The sequence below is a fragment of the Ahaetulla prasina genome, chromosome 8 (genome assembly GCF_028640845.1).
Source record: "Ahaetulla prasina isolate Xishuangbanna chromosome 8, ASM2864084v1, whole genome shotgun sequence".
Taxonomy (NCBI): Eukaryota; Metazoa; Chordata; class Lepidosauria; order Squamata; family Colubridae; genus Ahaetulla; species Ahaetulla prasina.
In genome coordinates, this window is record NC_080546.1 from 14,367,803 (window position 1) to 14,387,185 (window position 19,383).

Below are 19,383 nucleotides of genomic sequence, written 5' to 3' on the forward strand. Positions count from 1 at the left end.
GGACAGGACTGTTGGGCTCTGTCAGCAGCCTACGGACCTGGCAATGCAGTCGGACAGCGATGAGGCTGAGGTGGGGCCAGGGCCATCGGAAAGTGAGGTGTGGACTCCAGAGCCTCCAGAGACTGATAGTAGTGAGGCAGAGGAACAGGAGGAGCCTGTTCCTAATGCACGCATGAGAAGAGCTGCTAGAAGGCAAGAGCAGCTCAAGCAGAGAGGACAACTCGGGAGTAGGGCCAAGAGATGATTGGTCCCTCCCATAAGGCTTAAAACAGATCAGCAACGGTGTTTCAGCTTGCCGGTGTATGTCTTTGTTTTTGCAGCTTCTGGACGTTTGCCAGGAAGGGCCTTTGGCAGTTTGCCTAATTGGACTAAGGTTTGTGAGATAACTGAAGAATTTGTGTTTGGGAGGCATTTGTTTTACTTTGAGTTGAACGACACTGGGAATGAAGTAATTCCCAGCTGTTCAAATAAAGTTTGTTTTTCCACGGACTAAGTACTACCTACTTGAGCCTGGGTCACAACAATAGGATAGGATAGGATAGGATAGGATAGGATAGGATAGGATAGGATAGGATAGGATAGGATAGGATAGGATAGGATAGGCCAGGCCAGGCCAGGCCAGGCCAGGACAGGCCAGGCCAGGACAGGCCAGGCCAGGCCAGGACAGGCCAGGACAGAACAGAACAGCTTTATTGGCCACGTATTATTGGACACAGAAGAAATTTGTCTCCGGTGCATAAGCTTGTATGTATGTATCATTTGCGTCGGTACCCTTGTGCCCCTCAATAAATACTTTTCACTTTGCCTGAAGTACTTAGTGCTTTGTACTGTGGGGTGTGTGCAAAAAAAAGCCACTTTGCAAAAATTAAATGTTTTCTCTCCCAATTCAGGAACTAGGTTCCTCCTATTCTTCTAGCAATGCAAACACAACTATTTTTAAACGAACAACCTGTAAAAACTGCTGAGCTGGCTCTATCCTATGGTTACAGCTCACAACAGAGAACCGAAAACGATTGTTAACACGCAGCATCCGTGGCATACAAATTTCAAAAGAGAAAGATCCTGAGAGAAAGCTAACTAGCTATCAACTAAGAAGCTCTATTGCCCTATCTTTACGAGCAGGAGAGGCCACAGGGACAAGTGACAAATGAGACTTTTGTCCCCTGTTGTTGTGTTATCCTTAGAGGCACTTTTAATAAGGAATTTCCTTCCTCCCAGTAAACTTAATCGAAACTGAACAAATTCTTAACAAGAACAATAATAGACCACAGTTGTTTTTCTGGAGCTCTGTAGGCCATAGAGAACACAAGCTGAATCCAATGATGCTTTTTGAAAGGAAACTGGACTTTCTTCGGTTTTTTTTCCTTGAAGAGGTTTCACTTCTCATCCAAGAAGCTTCTTCAGTTCAGACTGAATGGTGGGGAATGGAAGGATTTATATTCTTTACGGTCATCTTGTCCTCAGAACTCTGAAAGGTTGGTTGTCGGGTCTCTTAGAGTCCTTGAGGCCACTTGGGGGTTTTCTGTAACTGTCTGAGTCACTTGAATCCCCCACCATTCAGTCAGAACCGAAGAAGCTTCTTGGAGGAGAAGCAAAAGGTCTTCAAGGGAAAAAAAAAACCAGGAAAGTCAAGTTGTCTTTTGAAAAAGCACCTTTGAGACAACTATGACAGGCTAAAGTTTCATAGGGCCCAGGGATGACACTGGGCTGCCAGTATGTGATTTAACCGCCCATTGTTAAAATTGTTTTTGGTCTTCAGGGTTGGTGTAGGTTTGGATAACATGACACAATACTTAGAGCAGTGATGGCTAGGTATAAGGTATAAAAGATATAAAAGCGAAAGAAGACCACTAAGAAAGGCTGTTTAGAAATAGGAAATATTTATATGTTTATTTATTTATTTATTTATTTATTTGATTTCTATACCGCCCTTCTCCCGAAGGACTCAGGGACAGGTACAGGCAAGAATAAAACAGACGGTACAATATACAAATTTAAAATGCAGTTAAAAAACTTATTTTAAAATTGGCCTGAGAAGTAAAATATATAATAAGCTAAAAAACCCCATTTAAAATTAATTTCTAAGAATTTAAAAATTTGTTAAAATCAATTTAAGCCAGCCCCGCGCGAATAAAAAGATGTGTCTTCAGTTCGCGACGGAATGTCCGAAGGTCAGGTATTTGGCGTAAACCCGGGGGAAGTTCGTTCCAGAGGGTGGGAGCCCCCACAGGGAAGGACCTTCCCCTGGGGGCCGCCAGCCGACATTGCTTGGCAGACGGCACCCTGAGAAGTCCCTCTCTGTGAGAGCGTACGGGTCGGTGGGAGGCATGTGGTAACAGCAGGCGGTCCCATAAGTACCCAGGCCCTAAGCCATGGAGCGCTTTAAAGGTAGTAACCAACACCTTATATGTTATGTTATATGTTATATGTTGTGTGTTTGTCAGATTGTGTATCACATTAAAACAATAATTTTTTTAAAAAAAAATAGAGCAGTGATGACTAACCTTTTTGACATTGCGTGCCAAAAATGGGGGGAGTGCGGGGGGGTCGCACACGCGCATGCCCACACCCATAATTCCATGCACCCCATCACCCCCCGCGCATGCACGCAACCCGCTGCGCTACCCCCGTTTTTGGCACACGATGGCATGTGGGCTTGTTAGGCCCGTTTTTCATCCTCCCCAGGTTCCAGAGGCTTTCTAGGGGCCTGGGAAGGGTGAAATACAGCCTCCCCCTCCCTCGGAAGCCTTCCGGAGGCCGGAAACAGCCTGTTTTTCTGACTTCCATTGGGCCCAGAAAGCTCGAAAATAAGCTGGCCGGCGCGCACATGTGTGCCAGAGCTGAGCTTGCGTGGCCACCGATATGGCTCCACGTGCCACCTATGGTACACATGCCATAGGTTTGCCATCATGGACTTAGAGAATATGTTGCCAATAATAAGCCGAATAGCATCCTACCTTGTTTTCTAAGGAAATCCTGAAAAATCTTCTCCTCAGGTGTTGGCTCCTGTTGAGGATCGAAGATCAGGAAGTCTCCTTTGGTCCCACCGAACCTCAGGAAGGCAGGAGACAAACCTCTTGCTAATGTACGGAGTTTTGTAGAGCTGGGGAAATGAAGGCCAAAGATGTAAGGCTGTGCTTTTCCAGCCGAACGTCACATCTTGCACACCCTTTGATAGGTTTTGAGTTAGCACTTAGAGTTTTGGCTTATAAATTACACTTTATGCATTGGTGTATCGGGCGACCCTTGTCAGGTATGATCTATTCAAGAAACAATAAGCAATTCACGGTTTATCCTACCATGCGTACCCAAACAGTGGCTTTAATTCATTGTAATTAATTTAGTTCAGGGGTAGGCAACATATGTGGAGTGGTGACCTAGAGGTGGAGCGCTTGTCTCATAATCAGGAGGCTGTGAGTTCGATCCTTGGTACAGGCAGATATTTCTCCCTCTGGGCACAATGAGAATGTATCTGCTGAACAGAACTTCGCATTGGCGACAGGAAGGGCATCCAGCCATGAAACGCTCTTCTAGCTTCATTCAGTTGCCCAAGACTCCACCCCGCAAGGAATTATGGGGTCGTTAAATGATGATGATGTAGGCAACATATGTACACGCCTCAAAGGAACTGAAAAATCACACTCCTAAATTTTGTCTGCAAACTTTTTTAACACGGCAATGCTTATGAATTTTCTTCAGCAATGAACAAATTTAGTGTAGTAAGTCTAACTGTAATTATAAAACATTAAAATAATTGTTTATCCAAAGCTATGGGAATGGGATTTAAAAAAAAAAACTCCATCAGAGTTTCTTCTAAAAACCTCAGTGTTATCTTCAGAATTCTCTATGGGCCAAGTGTGATTGGACACACAAGGAATTAGTCTCTGATGTATAAGCTCTCAGTGTACATACAAAGCAATAAGTGGTAAACCACGATTATACGTCATTGTAAAAATTTATCACAAATCATAAGATATAATACTTAGTGATAGTCATAGGATACCAAATAAGCAATCAACATAAATCATACTAGGATACTAAGTAAACAATATAAATCGTAAGATACAAACAACGAAGTTATCGTCAAAAAACGATAAGGAGATAGGTAATAGGAAAGATGAGAAGAATAATACAATACAGCTTTATTAGATAGTTTGACAGCGTTGTGGGAATTAGTTGTTTAGCAGAGTGATGACATGGGGGAAAACTGTCCTTGTGTCTAGTTGTTCTGCTGTGCAATGCTTTTGGTCTAGTTCCAGGGATCCTGAAACCTAAATATATTTTTAAACTCTTAACCTCTCCCAGAAGTAATTGAATTCATTGTAAATTAAACATATCCCAAATTTTATTTTATTCTCCAACTTGCAAAAAGCTGGAGTAACTTAAGGGAGCTTCCAGCTACTTGTGCAAGCTTTCAGGCACGTAACAGTTCAAACTCTTCAATCAAGATTTTTTTTTAAAACTGAGATGCCACCAATTTGCAAATCACATGATCACAACGGCGTTGCCTGCCAAGTCAAGGAAGCAGACCAGATTCTTAAGAGCTGACATAATAGAGTCATCCTGAAGCAGCAAAGTATATACACTACTTTTAAGAAGCAGCGTCAGGCCACCCTAATGATAGCGTGGGAGGAAAAGCTTGCCTTTAATTGAAGGATAGCTAGAGTAGAGGCTTCCTGTATTTATAGGTTTATCTGAATGAGGATTTAAGAATTCAGCCTGCTCTGTAACACAGGTAGCACTCCACTTATGACCGAAACAGAGTCCAAAATTTCTGTAGCTAAGCAAGACTGTCATGTCCCCCTCCCCCTCCGACGACCGGGTCTAGGAAGTCCGTATCAAACATGGCAACGAAGCCGCTGCAGCTTTGCCAAATTCCTTCCAGGTTTCTCAGGGCAGGCAGGAATCCAAGTTGTGACTTCAGCAAACTAGATGAGACTTTGCTTGACTCAAGGAATGCCAAAAGCAGGTCCTTTATAAAGGCTGTGGGGTGTGGCTCCATGACTCAGCATTTATCCAGGCCTGCCCCTCCCTTCCTTCTGCTGGCGTTGCCTCTCAGATCTCCAGAAGCGAGGATCCTCCCACTGTGAATTCTCTTCAGCTGGATTTGCTGTCGGTAATTCCAGCACGTGGCTGGCTCCCTGCTCACATGCTGTAGGAGTGAGGTTTGTTTGTTCATTCCTGACATCCTGTCTGGGCATGGGGCCAGGGCCGGGGGCTGGAGGCATGACAGGCCGTTCATCTTCATTATCAGATTCGGAGTCTGATAACTGGTCCGGGAGGAGACGGGAGGGGCCCAGCTGAGGAGGACGAGGCACAACAAAGACAGTAGTTGAGCTTTGTTCCATTTTACTCCAGGCCAGAGTTGTTAAGTGAACCGCTGTGATTGTTAAGTTAGTGACACCGTTGTTAAGTGAATCTGACTTCCCCATTGACTTTGCTTGTGGTCTCCAACTTTTCTGGCTTGGCAGATCGGTGGCGTGTGTGTGTTAGAGGCGGGAGGAGGGAAAGGGAAGGTTCTCGTGCATGTGCCCTTTCACAAAAGCAGCTTCTCACATGCTCTCCCACCCATTCTGCAGTTCCCGGTTCCCAATGGGCTGCAGCCTGGTGCTGGGCTGAGGCCCCGGGAGTTGGGGACCCTGGCGTAAGGTGATCACATGACCTTGGGACACTGCAAGCATCATGAATATATGTCAAGGATCCAAATTTTGATTGCATAATCATGGGGGTGCTGCAACGGTTATGTGAAAGACGGTTGTAAGTCACTGTTTTCAATGCCGTTGTAACTTTGGTCACTAGATGAATGGTTGTAAGTCGAGGGCTACCTGTGTTTTCATCCCCTCTGACTGCTCTTCATGAATTAAGGCTGGGCAATTTCTGCTTTGCAGAATGCAATCCTTAATTCCACACTGCTTATCCCGCACTGCTTAACCGGACATTAATACAATCGAACGAGTCCAGAGATATTTTACAAGAAGAGTCCTCCACTCCTCTGCTCGCAACAAAATACCTTATGCCACCAGACTTGAAATTTTGGGCTTAGACAACTTAGAACATCGCCGTCTTCGGTCTGACCTAAGCATAGTACATAAAATCTTCAGCTACAATGTCCTACCAGCAGCCAATGAATACTTCAGCTTCAACCAAAACAATACAAGAGCACACAATAGATACAAACTTATGGTAAATCGATCCAAACTAGACTGCAGAAAATACAATTTCAGTAACAGAGTTGTCAACGCCTGGAATGTACTACCTGACACTGTGGAAATCCCCAAACTTTAACCTTAGACCATCTACTGTAGACCTCACCCCATTCCTAAGAGATCTGTAAGGGGCATGCATAAGCGCACCAGTGTGCCTACCGTTCCTGTCCTAATGTTTACTTTTATTCGTATCCTTTACACATACTTATAATTATGTTTACACTTGTATCTGTCATAAAATACATACATACATACATACATACATAAATGTATGTGCTATATAAAAAGATCTGAAAACCTCCCCCGTTTTGAAGGCGATATCTAATTCATCCCTGGGTTCAAGACAAGGAATGCACCATTAGAAATCCAGGGACTGAAATTTGCCCATCCACACAGTTAGAACGGGCAACAGACTAAGCAGTACCATCGTTTAGAAAGACACAATTTCTCCCCTGGTTGCTGAAAAGAATTACATTTCTATTTAAATTACTGAATTGGATAGGCATGGGCAGACCTTTCTCAAGCTGAGCCCATGGCAAATCCTATGCACATCTTTGGTTTTGAAGCCGTCTATTTTAAATGAGGGGACGCGGTGGCTCAGGGGCTAAGATGCTGAGCTTATTGATCAAAAGGTCGGCAGTTCAGCAGTTCGAATCCCTAGCGCCGCATAACGGGGTGAGCTCCCGTTACTTGTCCCAGCTTCTGCCAACCTAGCAGTTCGAAAGCACATAAAAAATACAAGTAGAAAAATAGGGACCACCTTTGGTGGGAAGGTAACAGCGTTCCGTGCGCCTTTGGTGTTTAGTCATGCCAGCCACATGACCACGGAGACGTCTTCAGACAATGCTGGCACTTCGGCTTTGAAACAGAAATGAGCACTACCCCCTAAAGTTAGGCGACTAGCGCATATATGTGAGGGGGACCTTTACATTTATTTTAAATGATGTGCTTCCTTTTTCTTCCCTGGGAAGTGCATCCCTGCAGGGATGAACCAAGATCAAAGAATGCCATTGAGCTTGTGCAGAGTGTTAGCCTTCCCTTGACAGGATATGACTGGAAGTAGATGAAAGTAGGTTGCAGATCTTTGATAGTTTTAATGTAAGGAAAAAGGAAGGAAGCTATTATGAAATGAACGCGTGACTTCTACCTACCAGATATAAATCCTATTTACATTGAAATCAAGGATCACATTTTGGGGGCTTTCTCCTCCCGCTTTTGGGGTCTTTTAGCATGGAAACCTGTGTTTTTGGTAGGATGGTTAGTTTCACTTTCCTATGTACCGTACAGGCAGCCCACGTCCTTGTTGTTGTTGTTTTTAGTTGCAAAGTTGTGTCCGACCCATTGCGACCCCATGGACAATTTTCCTCCAGGCCTTCCTGTCCTCTACCATCCTCTGTAGTCCATTTAAGCTCAGGCCTACGGCTTCAGTGACTCCATCCAGCCACCTCATTCTCTGTCGTCCCCTTCTTCTTTTGCCCTCAATCGTTCCCAGCATTAGGCTCTTCTCCAGTGAGTCCTTCCTTCTCATTAGGTGGCCAAAGTATTTGAGTTTCATCTTCAGGATCTGACCTTCTAAAGAGCAGTCGGGGTTGATCTTCTCTAGGACTGACCGGTTTGATCGCCTTGCAGTGCAAGGGACTCACAGGAGTCTTCTCCAGCACCAGAGTTCAAAGGCCTCAATTCTTTGGCACTCAGCCTTTCTTACGGTCCAACTTTCACAGCTCTACATTGCAACTGGGAAAACCATGGCCTTGACTATACACACTTTTGTTGGCTCTGCTTTTTAGTATGCTATCTAGATTTGCCATAGCTTTCCTCCCCAGGAGCAAGCATCTTTTAATTTCTTGGCTGTAGCCCCATCTGCGGTGATCTTGGAGCCTAGGAAAATAAAATCTGTCACTACCTCCATTTCTTCCCCATCTATTTGCCAGGAATTGAGAGGGCTGAATGCCATGATCATAGTTTTCTTAATGTTGAGTTTCAAGCCAACTTTTGCACTCTCCTTCTTCACACGCATCAAGAGGCTCTTCAGTTCCTCTTCACTTTCTGCCATTAGAGTGGTATCATCTGCATAACTGAGGTTGTTGATAATTTCTCCCAGCAATCTTAATTCCAACTTTTGATGCCCTCGTCCTACAACAATTAATTTCATGATGGTTCAAAGTTACAATAGCACTGAAGGTATGACTGGTTTTCACACGACCGTTGCACAGTCCCATAGTCACATGATCAAAATTTGGACACTTGCTGACTGACTCATATTTATGACAATTCCAGTATCTAAGGTCATGTGGTCACCTTTTGCAACCTTCTGACAAGCAAAGTCAATAAGGAAACCAGAATAATTAGATTCGTAGAGGCTCTAAATCAAAATTTCTTCAAACACATTTTGTGACCTAGCTTGGTTCTCCAGAGCACACAATAGTCTAGTCATAAATCAGATCAAAAATAAACTGCATTACATCTTAGCAGGATGTCTCAATTGAAAAGGAATACTCAGTTAAAAAGCAAGTTGCTTCCTTATTAGAACAATAAATCCTCAGATATTTGATAAGTTGAAACAATAAGTTTGTTTGCTGATCTACTTTTTCTTTGTTCTTGAACTTCAAAGTTCAATGTCACTAAGCAAAGTAGTATCAACATGGATTATAAACATCAAAACTTACTTATTTATCTGCGCTGGACTGGGTTAGTTTTTTAAGTTATGGGTTTTTAATGGTGATTTTATAGTTTAGGGTTTTATATCGGTCGTTTGACCGTTTTTAGTTTTAAATTGGCCGGTTAAATATTTCATTTTAAATTTATTTTAAATTTATTGTGTACCTATGTGTTTTAATAAGGCTGTACACCGCCCTGAGTCCTTCGGGAGAAGGGCGGTCTAGAAATCTAATTAATAAATAAATTAATAAATATACACAAATGCATGGCTTCAGAGAATCCCATCTTAATTAATGTAATGGGCTTTACATTCAAGTAACCTTGGAAAATGTTCATGAATTCAATTTGAAGCAAAATATGGCTGCAAAACATCGCAAAGTATAAGCCATGCAGGACGCTTGTAGGAAAATATTTATTACTGTAAACTCCCTGTTTATATAAATAAAAATCAGTAACTATTCTAAGAGGGCAGACAGACTGGTGAGCGAAGCATCTTCAAAGCACGTTCAACACATTAAGTTACCCCAAAAGTACATGATGTACTTTTTAAACATCTTTAATGTATCTATTTTCAACTTTTAAAATCCCTGATGATGATCCAGCTTCTTTTTATAACCTGCAATTACAGGACATCCTCAAATGAGAATAATTCATTTAACCACCATTCAAAGCTACAACCGCAACTGAAAAAAAGTTACTTGCAACAACCGGTCTTCACACTTAGGGACCATCCCAGCATCCCCAGGTCACGTGATCAAAATTAAGGGGCCTGGCCACCTGCGACTTTCCCAGCCAACAAAGTCAATGGAGGAAGCTAGATTCACTTAATGACTGCATTTCACTTAACAATGGCAGTGATTCGCTTAGCAACTGTGCCAAAAAAGGCCATAAATCAGGCATGATGTAAATCAGATACTTAATAATTTCCTTGCTTAGCGACAGAAATTCTGGTGCCAACTGTGGTTGTTAGGTCCAGAATTATCTGTAATGTGACATACTCATATAGATGCTATTTTTTTTTAAGAAATGATGGATTTGACACGCGCATCTTCCCAGCCTCTGATATTTACCTGTTTGGGACGCTGATCCTCTTTGCTCTGTCCATATGGCCAAATAAAAATTGTATTTTTTGAGTGGGATCTCTGTCAATTTTGTACATTCATTCAGATAAGCCAGGGAACTACTGTATTTTTCAGAGTATAAGACACACTTTTTTCCCTCCAAAAAGATGCTGAAAATTTGGGTGCGTCTTATACTCTGAATGTAGCTTTTTTGAAGCTTTTTTTCAGCCCTAACTAGGCACTAGCGAATGAAGTGATCGCTGTGCTAAGCTTTTTTTCAGTGAAGCATCTTCCGTGCTTTGCCTGCTCCCTCCGACTCTCAGCTGTGAAGCTTTTTTTCAGCCCTAAAGAGGCGCTAGTGAGTGAAGCGATCTCCGTGCTTTGTCTGCTTTTCTCATTGCTTCTCTCTCCAAAGATCAGTTGTGCTTTAGAAGCTGTTTTTTATCCCCAAGCAGGGGATAAAAAACAGCAAACTAATGTGCTGAAGCTGACCAGACTAAGGACGCTAGCCAGATGAATACTTGGTAGGCAGATTTTTTTTCCTATTTTCCGCCCCAAAAACTAAGCTGCCAGTCTTATACTCTGATGCGTGTTATACTCCCAAAAATAGGAGTTAGCGGAGGTCCATAAATTCACTACTGTAGCTCCTTTCTCTCAGCTAGAATTAGCCATGACTTGTGAAATATGCCTACTTTTCAAAATGGAAATGTATTTAAAGAACTCTATGCCAGATTATGGTGATTTGCAAGAGGACCGGTATTTCTTCTCACACTGCTCCCAGGGAGTTTACCTAATTCATACATATTGCATTCCTGCATCTTCATATGTTAGGCAGAGGAGATATATATAGGTGAAAATCTCCTCTATTATTTCCTAGGGCTTTAGTCTAGCAAACATACTGCCTTTACCACCCAAAATATCTGCGTGCAATTCTCAACTCTCGCTATTTAAATACAAGATAACAGTCCATTGTAAAACCCAGGCAGTGGGTTAATTTGGTAAGGTTTCTCACAACCTTACTAAATTACCGTATTTTGGAGTATAAGATGCACCTTTTTCCCCAAAAAAAGAGGGTGAAAATCTGGGTGCGTCTTATACTCCGAACGTAGCCCTGCCCAGTTTCAGAGGCTGAAAAACGCTTCAGAAAAGAAGCCCCCAAACAGAGCTTCAGAAAAGAAGCCCCCAAACAGAGCTTCAGAAAAGAAGCTTCCAAACAGAGCTTCAGAAAAGAAGCTCCCAAACAGAGCTTAAGAGGCTTTTTTTCTGAAGTTCTGTTTTGGAGGCTTTCAGAGGCAGAAAAAAGTTTTTTCTGAGACGGAGTTTCAGAGGCAGGGGAAAAAAAGCACATTCCAAGGAGCAGGCGAGACAAGAGACAACAGAGCCTGGAGCTGGATGAGAGGCAGAAGTAGAGAGAGTTAGGATAGCTACTCCCTAGAATCTCTCTGGATATATCCGTTAGGCTGAGTGTAGTTTTCCTGGAAAACTGCTAGAGGTGGAGCTTTTGCCTCACAATCAGGAGATTGTGAGTTCGATCCTAGGTAGAGGCAGATGTAGGTCTACTGCTTGGACAGGGGGTTGAACTAGATCAGGGTCTCCAACCCTGGCAACTTTAAGACTTGTGGACTTCAACTCCCAGAGTTCCTCAGCCAGCAAAGCAAAGCTGGCTGAGGAATTCTGCGAGTTGAAGTCCACAAGTCTTAAAGTTGCCAAGGTTGGAGACCCCTGGACTAGATGACCAGCAAGGTCTCTTCCAACTTTGTTAATCTGACACAGTCTTCTCTCCATGGCCATGATCTCCAGATCGCTTTTCTATTTGAAAGACCACCAGAAGATAGGCCTTTATGTAGAAAGCTAGCATGGTGCAGAGCTTAAGGTGTTAACTTCCAGAATTCCCCAGCCAGCATAGGTGTCGACACAACTTCAAGCTGCCAGGTTGGAGAAACTGTGGTCTAATCCAACTCTGCTCCAAATTGTATTTATTTTATTTATTTGTCAAATGCGTATAAGACAGTAGTGGGTTTCAAATTTTTTTACTACTGGTTCTGTGGGCGTGGCTTGGTGGGCGTGGCATGGCTTGGTGGGCATGGCAGGGGAAGGATACTGTAAAATCTCCATTCCCTCCCCAATCCAGGGGAAGGATTCTGCAAAGTCCCCATTTCCTCTGGATCAGCTGGGACCTGGGAGGCAGAGAATAGATGGGGGGCGGGGCCAGTCAGAATTTTTACTACCGGTTCTACAAACTACCCAGAATTTCCGCTACCGGTTCTCCAGAACTGGTCAGAACCTGCTGAAACCCACCTCTGGTATAAGATAATAGATATAAGTATAAATACAATTATGAATACAGGCTAAGGAAACGAATAAATGGGGAGAGTAGGACAGAGAAGGCAGGCATGTTGGTGCGCTTATGCACACCCCTTACAGACCTCTTAGGAATGGGGTGAAGTCAACAGTAGACAGTCTAAGGCAGTGGTTCCCAATGTGGGGCCCACGCCCTACGGGGGGCAATTTGATTTTTAATGGTGGCCATTGGAACCTTGTTTAAACCAAGTTAATGGCCTTTTTGGCTTCCTCCGCATGGAGTTCACTTTTTGAATAGTAAGAATTATATGTCATGGAGGGGGCGGGGGAGGGGGACAGGCTGAAATCCAGCATGTTCTGACAGGTTCTGGAGAACCGGTAGTGGAAATTTTGAGTAGTTTGGAGAACCGGCAAATGCCACCTCTGGCTGGTCCCAGGAGTGGGGAGGGAATGGGGATTTTGCAGTATCCTTCCCCCAGGAGTGGGGAGGGAATGGGGATTCTGCAATATCCTTCCTCTACCATGCCCAAGCCCCGCCCACCAACCCACACCACGCCCCACCCACCAAGCTCCGCCCAAAGAACCGATAGTATTTGGATTATATCACTGGGGGAGGGGCATCAGGAGTTTAGAGATGCTTAGGTGGGACATGGCCAAAAAACGGTTAGAACCACTGGTCTAAGGTTAAAGGTTTTGGGGGTTTGGGGATGAAACCACAGAGTCAGGTAGTGCATTCCAGGCATTGACCACTCTGTTGTTGAAGTTGTATTTTCTGCAACCGAGTTTGGAGCAGTTTACCTTAAGTTTGAATCTATTGTGTGCTCGTGTGTTATTGCGGTTGAAGCTGAAGTATTCATTGACAGATAGGACGTTGTAGCAGATAAGTTTGTGCACTATTTTTTTTGTTTGTTTGTTTACATTTATATCCCGCCCTTCTCCGAAGACTCAGGGCGGCTTACAGTGTATAAGGCACTATGCTTAGGTCAGACCGATAAATGTAACAAGCCATGTCAAAAGCAAACAAGGGCCTTAAAGTTGATATTCCAAGTGAACAAATAGAACTATCCCTTTTCTCCCTCTTACATGTAGGAGAATGATTGGGTAACTTTATCACCTAAACCAAATCAGGCACTCAGCAAGTTCTGCATTCAGTTTCGTTCTGGGCTTGACCACTTCAGGTGCCAATAGAAATAAGTGAATAAACGGAATGTTCCACTCCAAAGAAGCTTTACATAATTGCAAATGTTAGTGCAACAACTCTGAAGTTGGTGGGGAAAAGGGCTTTGTGATACCTTATATTCTTCACTCCATTTTTTTTTTTTTGCATTAAATGTTGCAGGTGTTTCACCGCAGGATAAATTTGCACAGAGCATATTGCTCAGGGACAAAGACAAGGCTAGCCCTGGGAGGTCAAGAAATAAAGTTAGGGTTATAAAGTGGTTTACTGCAGGGGTGAAATGCTCCCAGTTTTGACTGGATCGCCCGATCCGGTAGCGATGGTGGAGGGTGGTTCGGAGAACCGATAGCAAAAATCCCTGCCCCCCACCCCACCCTGCCCATGCCCAGCTGAGCCGTGTGATCGTCAGAGGTTTTTTTCTTTTTTTACCTTTAAAAGCATTTTTTCTGCGGCCAAAAAAAATGCTTTTAAAAGTAAAAAAAAAAGCCTCTGATGATAGCGCGGCACAGCTGCGATTGTCAGAGGCTTTTAAAAGCATTTTTTCTACAACCTGTTCGGCCGAATTTTTTTTTAAAAAAAGGCTCCTCTAATGTGCCCAGCTGAGTTGCCTGATCATCAGAGGTTGTTTTTTTTTCTTTTAAAGGCCAAAAAAAAAAAGATTTTAAAAGAAAAGAAAAGCCTCTGACGATCAGGCAGCTCAGCTGGGATTATCAGAACTCTTTAAAAGCATTTTTTTTTTTACAACCTCTTCGGCTGAAGAGGTTGTGGAAAAAATGCTTTTAAAAATAATAAAAAAAAGTTGGCCACGCCCACCCAATCACATTACCCCCCCCACCAAGCCACGCCCACAGAACTGGTAGTAACAAATTTTACATTTCACCCCTGGTTTATTGGTTTGATTCCCACCCAAGCTTTTCTGTTCTCACGAGGCTTTCGCAAAACCTTAATGGGGATGTTGCAATTGTCTTGCAAAGAAAAGGCTGAAATGCAGTTTATCACCCCTGGAAAAAAATAAGATATTCTAACACTCTCTCTCTGAAATACACTCTTTTCGGTCTGCAAGGGTTGCACTGTAGAGCAGGGGTCTCAAACTCGATTTCATTGAGAGCCGCATCAGGATTGTGTTTGACCCAGAGGTGAAATCCAAATTTTTTTACTACTGGTTCTGTGGGTGTGGCTTGGTGGGTGTGGCTTGGTGGGCAGGGCAGAGAAGAATACTGCAAAATCTCCATTCCCACTCCATTCCAGGGGAAGGATACTGCAAAAACCCCATTCCCCCCCCACTCCTGGGGGAAGGATATTGCAAAATCTCCATTCCCACCCCAGTCTGAGGCCAGCCAGAGGTGGTTTTTGCTGGTTCTCCAAACTACTCAAAATTTCCGCTGCCAGTTCTCCGAACTGCTCAAAATTTCCGTTACCGGTTCTCCAGAACCTGTCAGAACCTGTTTGATTTCACCCCTGGTTTGACCTCAGGGGCCCGGGTTGGGTATGGCCAGGGTGGGTGTGGCCAGCTTGACATCACTTGTGTCGGGGGTGCCTGTGGCAGCCCAAGGGCTCTGCCAGAGAAAAGGGGCTCCCAAGCTCCGTTTTTGGCTGGGACAGCCTCCTGCAACCCTCTGCAGCGAAAAACGGAGCTTGGGAGGGTCATGTTTTTGCTGGCACTGTGGGCCAGTCCTTTACTGTTTCCAGGGCAGCCCCGCAGGCCAGATATAAGCATCCCGTGGACTGGATCTGGCCCCTGGGCCTTTTGACGCCCCCGCTGTAAAGGAAGGATAATCGAACCAAAATTGCACCATGCCACTGTGCCCAGAGGATAAACTGATCTCAGGATATTCAGTCTGCTGAGAAGAATTGAATGCATTTCTCATTAGATTCATTTAAGAGTGATGTCAGGGAGCTAAGAACTGTGGGCAGAGTTGGGCACGGCAGGATTCCCCAGCCTCTATCTCATCAGCCAAAACACCAGGAAGGAACTACAGGAAATGGCAAAGCAAGTTCTTTAGCCAGGCAGATAATTAAGAGGGCAATTGTTCTAGGAAGATAATTATAAAGGATGTTAGTCAACTCATTCCTCCTACCTACTCCAGTGCAGCAAAATGAGACACCTGAATAAGGATCACAGGCTGTCCTTGACTTACAACCATTCATTCAAGTGGTCATTCAAAGTTACAATGGGACTGCAAAATGTGAGTTAGGACCATTTTTCACACTTACGACCGTTGCAACGTCCCCATGGTCACACGATCAAAATTCAGAAGCATGGCAAATCGTATTTATGATGATGGACATTTCCCAGGTCATGCGATCACGTTTTGTGACTTTTTGACAAGCAAAAAAAAGGGTCCTTGAGTGGCTCAGGCTGTAAGATAGTCTGTTATTAAAACACAGCTGCCTGCAATTACTGCAGGTTCTAGTCCCACCAGGCCCAAGGTTGACTCAGCCTTCCATCCTTTATAAGGTAGGTAAAATGAGGACCCAGATTGTTGGGGGGGCAATAAGTTGACTTTGTAAATATATACAAATAGAATGAGACTATTGCCTTACACACTGTAAGCCGCCCTGAGTCTTCGGAGAAGTGCGGGATATAAACGTAAAAAAAAATAAAAATCAACAGGGAAACCGTTTTACTAACTTAGCAACTGCCATGATTCACTTAACAACTGTGGCAAGAAAGGTCGTAAAAGGGAGGCTAGAACTCAATTAACAGCTGTCTCGCTTAGCCACAAAAATTTTGGGCTCAAATTGTGGCTGTAAGTTGAGGACTACCTGTATTTTTGCCAAACAGGAAATATTTTGCATTTAGGCGATATACTCACCTCGGACTTACCTTACCCACGATTTATGGAATTAACTCAATTTCCTGGGTTTGCACAACACCCAGGAGCTCAGACAATGCCACACTTTAGATAAGTGCAACTTCCCCCCAAGCTACAAACTAACCAGAATGCTTATACGGTCTAAGGGCATGCTCTTTGAGCCGAAAGGACAGGAAAAAAAAATGAAAAGCAAAGAATATTAATGTCTGGATTTTTCATCCGTTACTGCTGCCCTTCACCCAAGGCATTTAAGTTACATGGATGGCCATCTCATGTTTTAGCACGCCAGTGGAAGGTAGCGCGGCTGACGTAGCCCATGGAGTGAAAAATATTTAAACAAGCGCTGTTTTACTCTCTCTATGGGTTCACATAAGGTCCCAAAACTAAACCTTCTGCACCCAGCAATACACTTGTTCATAATTTCCATTGTCACCAGTCCTGTTCTCCTATTTAACAAAGGGCAAAGAAGATTAGGGGACCGGAGGCTAAAACATATAAAGAACGGTTGCTGGAATTGGGTATGTCTAGTTTAATGAAAACTAGGGGTGTAAGGGTGACATGATAGCAGTCTTCCGATATCTAAGACAGGGGTCTCCAACCTTGGCAACTTTAAGCCTGGAGGACTTCAACTCCCAGAATTATTGCAATTATTGCAATTATTCTGGGAGTTGAAGTCTACCAGGCTTAAAGTTGCTAAGGGTGGGGACCCCGGATCTAAGAGGCTGCCATAAAGAAGAGGGGGTCAACCTGTTTTCCAAAGCACCTGGAAGCAGGACAAGAAGCAATCGATGGAAACGAAGCAAGGAGAGAAACAACCTAGAACTTAAGGAGAAATTTTCCTGACCATTAGAACAATTAATCAGCGGAACAACTTGCCTCCAGATGTGGTGTGATCTTCAACACTGGAAGTTTTGAAGATGATGTCGGCTAACCATTTGTCTGAAGTGGTGTAGGGGTTTTCTGCCTGAGCAGGGGGGCGTTGGATTAGAACAGGGGTCTCCAACCTTGGCAACTTTAAGCCTGATGGATTTCAACTCCCAGAATCTCCCAGCCAGCTGGCTGGGGGATTCTGGGAGTTGAAGTCCACCAGGCTTAAAGTTGCCAAGGTTGGAGACCCCTAGACTAAAAGACCTCCAAGGTCCCTTCCAACTCTTTATTTTTTACTTATTTATTTATTTGTTTTTGTCACACAGTATATATAAGCATAAGCATGAAATAATTATACAATATATAACCATACATATGAGTATGAGTATGTAATAACTATATTAATTGGATATAACGAAAGGAAACAATAGGACAGGAACGGTAGGCACATTTGTGCTCTTATGCACGCCCCTTACAGACCTCTTAGGAATGGGGTGAGGTCAATAGTAGACAGTTTTTGGTTGAAGCTTTGGGGATTTGGGGAAGAGACCACAGAATCAGGTAGTTTATTCCAAGTATTAACAACTCTGTTACTGAAGTCATATTTTCTGCAATCAAGATTGGAGCGGTTAACATTAAGCTTAAATCTATTGTGCGCTCGTGTATTGTTGCAATTGAAGCTGAAGTAGTCTTCGACAGGAAGGACATTGTAATAGATGATCCTATGAGTTAAACTCAGGTTATAAACTCTTGTTTTTCTGTTATTTTTTTGCGGTTCCACAAACTCCTTGGGGTTTTTCCCCAGGCATTAAAAACAACAAACAAACAACAACAACAACAACAACAACAAAATCAGGCGCTTAGCGCTCCGACGCCGCAGGCAGCTGAGTCAGGTGCTGTTTTCCAAAAACGCCCCAGGCTGAGCTCCCCGCGGGCGCCGGGCTTACCTACCCGAGGAAAGTGATGTACTTGGGGTCGGTGATGAGGTTGGAGTCGAGGGTGACGGAGAGGAAAAACGGGCTGACTTTCCGCGCCGGCTGGTGGCTCAGCTGGAAGCTCAGCGCTGCTGCCGTCCCGTCGTCTTCCCTTCGGGCCGGCTCCGTTGGCCACGACCCCGCCGCGTCCCGCACCGGCCAGCCGCAAAGGTGCAAGAGCGGCAGCAACAGGAACAGCAGCGGCGGCGGCGGCATCTTGGAAGGCGAAAAGAGATGAAGAGAGAGAGAGAGAGAAACGCTCCGTTGGGCGCCGGCTCGGCTTTTGCTCTCGGCTCGGCGGCCGGAGAAGGGCGAGCGCGCGGTTTCACGCCTCACGACCCAGCCGCTGCGGAGCTCGGCCTCCCCGCGAGTGAAGGGCGCCCGTCGTCCGAGCGTTTGCGGCCGGCTGAGGAGAGGCGGAAGGAGACGCCCTCCCACGCCCAGCTGCGGCTCTCACGCCCTGCTTGAGGTGTGCTCGCCTCATCCCTTCTTGTTCGGCTGCCGCTAACCCTGGTTAAAACAAGCTACAAAACCTGGTTAAAATAAGCCACTTACTGATTAAAACAAGCCGCTAACAAACTGGTTAAAACAAACTGGTTAAACTCATTTTTCACTGACTCCGTTATTTTAAACAAAGAATACCAAGTCCTTCGATTAGATCGTGATCACCGCAGAGGTGGTGGAGTAGCTATTTTTTACAAAAAATCACTGAACTTAAAAAATATACAAGTTGCACATAAACTTTTTCTACCTGAAACTATTGTATGTGACCTGTCCGCCAATACCACACTAAGATTCATACTATGCTACAGAGCTCCTGACTACGACATCGCTCATGCAAATACCTTAACTTCACTACTAACATGGGCTACCTCTTATTTATTTATTTATTTATTTATTTATTTATCACATTTGTATACCGCCCTATCTCCCTAGGGACTCAGGGCGGTTCACAGGCAAGTAAAAAAGTACATATAAATACAGAATAAAATAACAGTTAAAAAACTTATTCTACATGGCCGAATTTTTAAAAGAACAATATAAATAATAAAACCCATTAAAACCAATATAAATTTAAAATCTAATCCAGTCCTGCGCAGATGAATAGATGTGTTTTAAGCTCGCGACGGAAGGTTCGGAGGTCCGGAAGTTGACGAAGTCCTGGGGGGAGTTCGTTCCAGAGGGTGGGAGCCCCCACAGAGAAGGCCCTTCCCCTGGGTGTCGCCAGACGGCACTGCCTAGCTGATGGCACCCTGAGGAGCCCCTCTCTGTGAGAGCGCACGGGTCGGTGAGAGGTATTCGGTAGCAGCAGGTGGTCCCGTA

The 19,383-nt window shown here is 44.2% G+C and overlaps 1 protein-coding gene across 1 annotated transcript in view; it reads right to left on the reverse strand.

Moving 5' to 3' along the window:
- The window catches only part of HPSE (heparanase), a 42,829-nt gene extending 24,366 nt beyond the window's left edge, over positions 1–18,463 (reverse strand). Inside the window, exons 1-2 of the mRNA XM_058193573.1 lie at positions 18,038–18,463; positions 2,958–3,103 (exon numbers count right to left, since the gene is read on the reverse strand). Of these exons, the coding sequence (XP_058049556.1) occupies positions 2,958–3,103; positions 18,038–18,276 (385 nt within the window). The 5' untranslated portion in view covers positions 18,277–18,463. The remainder of the gene's footprint in view (positions 1–2,957; positions 3,104–18,037) is intronic.
- Positions 18,464–19,383: the final 920 nt, after the last annotated feature.